The sequence below is a fragment of the Limulus polyphemus genome, unplaced genomic scaffold, assembly GCF_000517525.1.
Source record: "Limulus polyphemus unplaced genomic scaffold, Limulus_polyphemus-2.1.2 Scaffold2522, whole genome shotgun sequence".
Classification (NCBI taxonomy): Eukaryota; Metazoa; Arthropoda; class Merostomata; order Xiphosura; family Limulidae; genus Limulus; species Limulus polyphemus.
Window position 1 is genome coordinate 21,919 of NW_013668132.1, and position 7,599 is coordinate 29,517.

Here is a 7,599-nt window from a genome sequence, read left to right on the forward strand (position 1 = left end):
ATATCACATGAATAAACCAATACACAAAAATACAGGAGTTGTATAAGATTGTGCTGTACATTGTCTAATCATTAAAAGGAGTTATGTAATATTATACTGTACACTGCCTAATTATTAAAATTAAAATTCAACAAACCATCTTCATACACTCAAGAAAAGTAAGGAGTTCTGTTTATACAGCATTTCACATATCCAAGTGTATACAGTGATGGTTTAGATAATTAAATAAAGGACAGACTTGCAATCTACATTAAAATAGAGGTGAAGAATATCAAAATTTATCAATTCTATCTGAACTGATAGAAAATGTCACAAACAGCACTGGAGCACAGTATACCCTGAACAGTAGACGGGACCGCCCCCCCCAAAAAAAAATAGTGAGACAGTAAGGAGCACAGTAGGTGAGTCACTTCCCCCCCAAAAAAAACAACAACAAACAGTGAAACAGTAAGGAGCACAGTATTTCTCAAAACAGTTGATAGATCATCCCCCCAAAAAAACAACAAGACAGTGAGACAATAAGGAGCACAGTATGCTCTGAATAGTAGATGAGTCACTTTCCGCAAAACCAACAAACAGTGAAACAGTAAGGAGCACAGTATTTCTCTAAACAGTAGATAGATCATTCCCCTAAAAAACTACAAAACAGTGAGACAGTAAGGAGCACAGTATGCTCTAAACAACAGATTGGTCACCCCCAAAAAACAAACAAACAGTATGGTCTGAACAGTAGATTGGTCATCCCCCCAAAAAATAACAACAAAAAACAGCCAGACAGTAAGAGAAACTGTAACACATAAAATACTTGTAGGGTACAATGTACTGCAAAACTATGACTACAAGTAATCAAAGTAAAATTCTTGTATAATTATCACGAGTTATACAATAATTGGAGAGAAAATGGATAAGTAATACTCGCAAAAAGGTAATTTTGTATTTTGTTTTACAGTAGCTGGAAAGAAAATGGATGAATAATGACAAAGAACACAATTAAACACACACATTTCAAAGTTTGGCTTGAAAATTTCTGTACAATTTCTATCATTCTAGTAGAAAAAATAGTAATAAAATAATATAAAAGATAAGCAATTATCAAGAAATGAAAGTTCTACCATCTAAAGTCGATGTCACAGGTTTTCAGAAAAACCTTTGATTGGTTGTTTTAAAAGAAAAATGACTGGAGGCTCTAATTGTCATCTTATCTAAAAGCTCACTAAAACTGAAAACTAGATAAAAGCTTTACTAAGTATAACCTATAACTAACATCTCTTAGGAAACAAAACTGATAAAGACAATTATCAAAAAAAGTTGTTCGTTACTTGTTTCGTAAAACTTGAAATGTTTTGTCAGTAATAAGTTAATAATTTCCAAAGATTTTAGGAACAGCTGGGTATTAAAACATGAACCCATACCTCTGAATAACTGGAGTTTTTAACAGCTTTCAATGATCCTATGACTACACGGTTGATTATCAATAAATGCTAGTAGTAACTAATAAACAAGAGAAAGGAAATCCTTCAAAACAAAGACATTATTACGTCAAATATTCTTACAAGAACTCATTAAAGCCATGTGTTCTTTAGTTGATGTCCTAGTTGTGGATTTGATAACCTTAAAAAAGTTTGTAAGTCAATGAAACAGAGAAATTACAAAAACCTAAATAAATATTAAAATTAGTTTGAGATGCAAATACAATATAATATAACTAAAGGACAACTTATAAATAATCAGCCAGGCAGAATATAAAACTGTACAAAGATAGTGTTATACCCTTGGAAAATTTTAAAGAAATTAAAATTTTTGATCAATTTAATCTTATAAAGAATTAATTTAAAATCATTTTAAGAAAATCTCTCTTAGTTTATATATAATATTAGAATGAAATGTTAATCAAACCACTGTACTAAACATACCTAGAATGTGATACCGTACAATAAAAGATCAAAGCTCTCATTTTAACTAATCAGATTTACAATTTGTTTGGCCAACAAAAGACTGGTGATGCTTTATAAGCAAATAAAAATTTTTCCCTTTATTGGCATTACAAAAAGACCTTTTGAAAAATATCATTAAAAGAAAACTTTGGAATTTTGAACATGACCTGAATTATCAAAATATTCTACTTTTTTTGTGCAGGATTTGAAAGAAATCTCTGTTAATTCCCATCACAGGGAAAGATGACAACAGACATCATGAACAATACAATGCACTAAAAAAAATCACAGTACTACAAAACTAAGTTGCTATCACTTTTCTCTACAGAGAAACAAAAAAGATAAAAACATTTTCTGTTGCAAAATAACTTTCCATACCAAATGAAAACTGTTAACTTTAATATACGTTTACCATAAACTCTAGCATCTTCCTTTTATGAAAAAAACATTAGTAATGCATTTGAGTTATGAAAAAAACTTTAAAATACTAATATTTTACTTAAAATCTAGAATACCTTCAAAGCAATTGCTAAAATAATTATTTTTTCATTTTTTCACTTGTCTCTTACAGGAAATTCTGTTAAAAAATCTGATTTACTTATCAGAATTTCCTGTAAGAGACAAGTATTTTACAAACTCAATATATGGTTCAAAGTAATAGCTACACATTCAGTTTACTTGTATTGTGTTTCTGTTGATAATTAGTAGAAGGAAAGAAAATGACCAACAGAAGACCAGATACTATTATGAGAACCGTACAATTTCTAGCAGGAGATATTTTGGTTTTTCTAGTATTGTACCAAAACTAGACAAACCTAGCTGTTCTTCTCTTGATTGGAAACATTACACAACAAACCCTTAAGTCAGTAGTTTGGCTTGACTCTGTATAAGTTGTATTAAAAATGCTTTTTATATGAAAAGCAAAAGATTTGCCTACCTGTTACTTTCATCAAATTCAAATGTCTTAGATTTAAAACAAGGATATTACACTTTCAGGCTTCTAATAGTTCACTTTAAAATTTTCCAGTTCTCAAATTTAATGACTAGAAACTAAGATTTTTGAAAATATTTTTTCATAACAGTAAAATTTCTTGATTTATGTCATAAAATGTCAACAAGCATAAAGATAAAGGAAATTATCACAATAATATAAGTTAGTTAAAACAAATAGAAATAAAAAAAATATCTCACTTAAATTTAATAAAGAGACGCAAGAAAAATAACTATTTACACTGCTTTACTTTTTCCCAAAGAGAGATAATGTGGATTAAAGTGTGATAAAATACAGCATGGAAGCTTGATTTTGAGCAACTGACATTGCAACATTTACAGGAGTTTATCCGAACTTACAGGAAAAAAAAAAGAGTAGAAACTGGTTAACATTATTTAGGTTTACTGCATGTGACAAAATGTCATGTCTGAACAGGCCTAAAGTCACTGAAATTATATAATAATTCCAATTAAAATTATTAAGAGGTTCCACACAAATATTTTAGTCCAAGTTATGGCAATGATTAATACTGTTAAATGTACAAAAACTTAAATAAATATGTAACCAAAGTTTTAGCTTACAACAAAGTTGGATGAAACAATAATTTCAGATTTTCTTTCATTTTAATAAAAAATAAGTTCACCCATTAATCATATAAGAATGAAATGAAACTTCAGTTAAAAACATTAATTTTTATAATAGATATATATATATATATATATAAGTATACACTAAACAAAGAACTTGGTAAATGCCATTTCTTCAGTAATCTATTTTGTTAATATTAATTTAATCAAACGAGTGAAAAGAGAGCATGATTATAAAGATGCTCATCATTCTTAAATTTAGTAACTCTTCCATGATGTATACACATTATAATTTGTTTAAATTTATTAATTGTAGAATGCTACAAGATATTCATCAAACAAATTAATGAAGAACTATCACAGTGTAAAAGAAATTCAATGCAGACAAATTTTACATTACAACAGGAGATTGAAGAACATCAATTTTCTATATTTACAATATACTCAATCTAGTAAGTATTAACAAAGAATTCAGATGTGATTAGGTACTGAGCTGAAGAACTGAGTATTCAAATGGTTAGGAAATTTATTTTTAATTTTAACTTGTAATGTTTGGAACTATCTTATTTTTTGCATACAAGATTGAAAAGAAGAACAGAAGAATTTTAACAAAAACATTTTTGATGCTAAGTTTATAACAATGTTGATTACTTGAGATTTTTTTGAAACAGATCGAAAAAAAGTTTTAATGGGGAGTCAAAAGTGAAGTTCCAATAAATAATTTATGTCTACTTCAAACATTAGATATTGTTGATGCCAGGAACCAACAACCTTTAATGCTGCTACATCTTCCACATCCTCACTGCAGCCTGTAGAGAAACAATTTATAAAAGGATGATTGTACAGGGTTCAGACATTAACCTGTGCCTCCAAGTTAGATTCGCTATGTGGCAAAGAATTATTTAAAATGCAAAGCTCAATATCTCCAACTCCTGAGCCACCAGGTGGAGTGGTTGTTTCACCTATATAAAGAACAGGAAAGGAGATTAATTTCTCCTCACTTACAATATACAAATCAATTAAACATTTCTTGCATAGATGATCATTGAAATATTACATGTGTATTTCTACTGTTTTGATATTATCTAGTACTGTAATTTTATAATATCTAATACCGTATTTTAATATTACCTAATACAGTATTTTTATATCAATTAACATTAAATTTTTAAAGTAACTAATAATGTACTTTTATATTAAGTAATACTGTATTTTATATTAACTAATGTTGCATTATATTTTAAACTGTACTTCATTGTTTTGTCTGCCATAACAACAATAATAACTTTTAAAGGTTATTTACTGAAATTGTACATTTTACATGTTTACTCGTATTAATTTATACATTTTTTTTTTGTTATGAAGCAGTGCTAAAGTTACATACATTTTTTATCTTTGTCTTCAGAAGTTGGTTCTGTGTGAGCGACTGCAGGAATGACTGGCTTAGGAAGTTCTTCTTCTGAAACATCAGTCTGCAACTTGGCAAAACGAATGAACACCTGCACAAAGTGAATACATATAACTGGATGATTTTGAAACAAGAGATATGGCAGAAGACATACATAAAATGAAAGATTAAATCCTACTACTCTTTATCCGTGACTGATACTAACCTGGTCCAAAGTTGTTTGTGCCAGAGAGTAATCTTCTATGTTACAAAGTTCTTTAGCTTTTTCCAGCTGGTGGAATACAGTTGCTAAAGGCAGAGAAGATGCCAACAGGTATTCCATCTGATTCAAATGTTGTTCCCCTAGAACTGCTTGGTTTCCAAAAGTTTTTTCCATAAAACAAGCTACCTGGTGGATGCCATTTAAACCTCCTCCAACTCGTAAAGACAGCATATAGCCCTCTCCATACCTTTAATAAAATGTTTATCAGCAATTTTCATATAAACTTATGAAACTCCATGACAAGAGATTAAAAAATACGATAAAGATGGCTTTACAAATCAGTATTTTTTTAAAATAATATAGATTATCATGGATCTATACAATGGATAATATCCTTTACCATACGTACAATGGATAATATCCTTTACCTCACATAAAATGGATAATATCCTTTACCATACGTACAATGGATAATATCCTTTACCATACGTACAATGGATAATATCCTTTACCATACGTACAATGGATAATATCCTTTACCTTACATACAATGGATAATATCCTTTACCATACGTACAATGGATAACATCCTTTACCTTACATAAAATGGATAATATCCTTTACCTTACATAAAATGGATAATATTCTTTACCTTTCTCATAGGTTGAAAATACAGATGTTTCAGCATACTAGAAGTCAACAGTTTTTGCCTTCAATAATCTACTACAGCATCATTATTAAATGTGATAAATTTCCTACAACACTTTCAAAATGCCTATAATATAATAACTTACTTGTTTTTTAAATGCTGAATACTTCCAAGACATCGGAATTGTCCATTAACCATTATGGCCAGTCTAGTGCAAAGAGCTTCACATTCTTCCATGCTGAAAGATACCCATTACATCTTTAAACAGTGATTAATGAAAGTTACCCATTACATCTTTAAACAGAGATTAATGAATGTTACCCATCACATCTTTAAACAGAGATTAATGAATGTTACCCATTACATCTTTAAACAGAGATTAATGAAAGTTACCCATTACATATTTCAACAGAGGTTAATGAAAGATACCCATTACATCTTTAAACAGTGATTAATGAAAGTTACCCATTACATCTTTAAACAGAGATTAATGAATGTTACCCATCACATCTTTAAACAGAGATTAATGAAAGTTACCCATTACATATTTCAACAGAGGTTAATGAAAGATACCCATTACATCTTTAAACAGTGATTAATGAAAGTTACCCATTACATCTTTAAACAGAGATTAATGAATGTTACCCATCACATCTTTAAACAGAGATTAATGAATGTTACCCATTACATCTTTAAACAGAGATTAATGAAAGTTACCCATTACATATTTCAACAGAGGTTAATGAAAGATACCCATTATATCTTTAAACAGAGATTAATGAAAGTTACCCATTACATCTTTAAACAGTGATTAATGAAAGTTACCCATTACATCTTTAAACAGATTAATGAAAGTTACCCATTACATCTTTAAACAGAGATTAATGAAAGTTACCCATTATATCTTTAAACAGAGATTAATGAACATTACCCATTACATATTTCAACAGAGGTTAATGAAAGGTACCCATTATATCTTTAAACAGAGATTAATGAAAGTTACCCATTACATCTTTAAACAGAGGTTAATGAAAGATACCCATTACATCTTTAAACAGAGATTAATGAAAATAATGGGAGTAAAACTTTTTTCCCCACAAAAATCCTTTTATTCTCCAACATCCCAAACCAGTATACTGTGTATAAAACATCTTAACCTTAATCTTAATCGATTAGAGAAATCGATCATCTTCATGTTTTTAAAGTACTGTCATTATTAGGTTAAAGAAATAGGGCATCTTCGTTTTTCTAAAGTATTACTATTAAGTTAGAGAAATAAAACATCTTCATATTTTTTAAATACTGTTACTAGTAGGTAGAGAAATAGGGCATCTTCATGTTTTTAAAGTACTGTTACTAGTAGGTTAGAGAAATAGGGCATCTTTGTGCTTTTTAAATACTGTTACTAGTAGGTAGAGAAATAGGGCATCTTCATGTTTTTAAAGTACTGTTACTAGTAGGTAGAGAAATAGGGCATCTTCATGTTTTTAAAGTACTGTTACTAGTAGGTAGAGAAATAGGGCATCTTCATGTTTTTAAAGTACTGTTACTAGTAGGTTAGAGAAATAGGGCATCTTTGTGCTTTAAAAGTACTGTTACTAGTAAGTTAGAGGATCTTCACGTTTCTTTGAAAACAGTCTTGTCAGGTGATACAAGAGGTCTATCACATTCAAGTTAATTTACAAAGGAGATATGTGAATCCTTGTGAAAAATGTCTTAATATGTTTATTTCAGTGATCTAATTAATTACATGCTAATCCTTTCCAGACGTGTCATGGGTGAAAGGCCATGTCATGGTGTTTGTTGACTCACATTCAAAATTGTATTG

General features: G+C 29.4%; 1 protein-coding gene across 1 annotated transcript in view; it reads right to left on the reverse strand.

Moving 5' to 3' along the window:
* Positions 1-1,846: 1,846 nt before the first annotated feature.
* Positions 1,847-7,599, reverse strand: part of LOC106467191 (ATP-binding cassette sub-family A member 1-like) — a 74,275-nt gene continuing 68,522 nt past the window's right edge. Inside the window, 4 exon segments of the mRNA XM_022395316.1 lie at positions 1,847-4,474; positions 4,897-5,011; positions 5,126-5,369; positions 5,917-6,009. Of these exon segments, the coding sequence (XP_022251024.1) occupies positions 4,362-4,474; positions 4,897-5,011; positions 5,126-5,369; positions 5,917-6,009 (565 nt within the window). The 3' untranslated portion in view covers positions 1,847-4,361.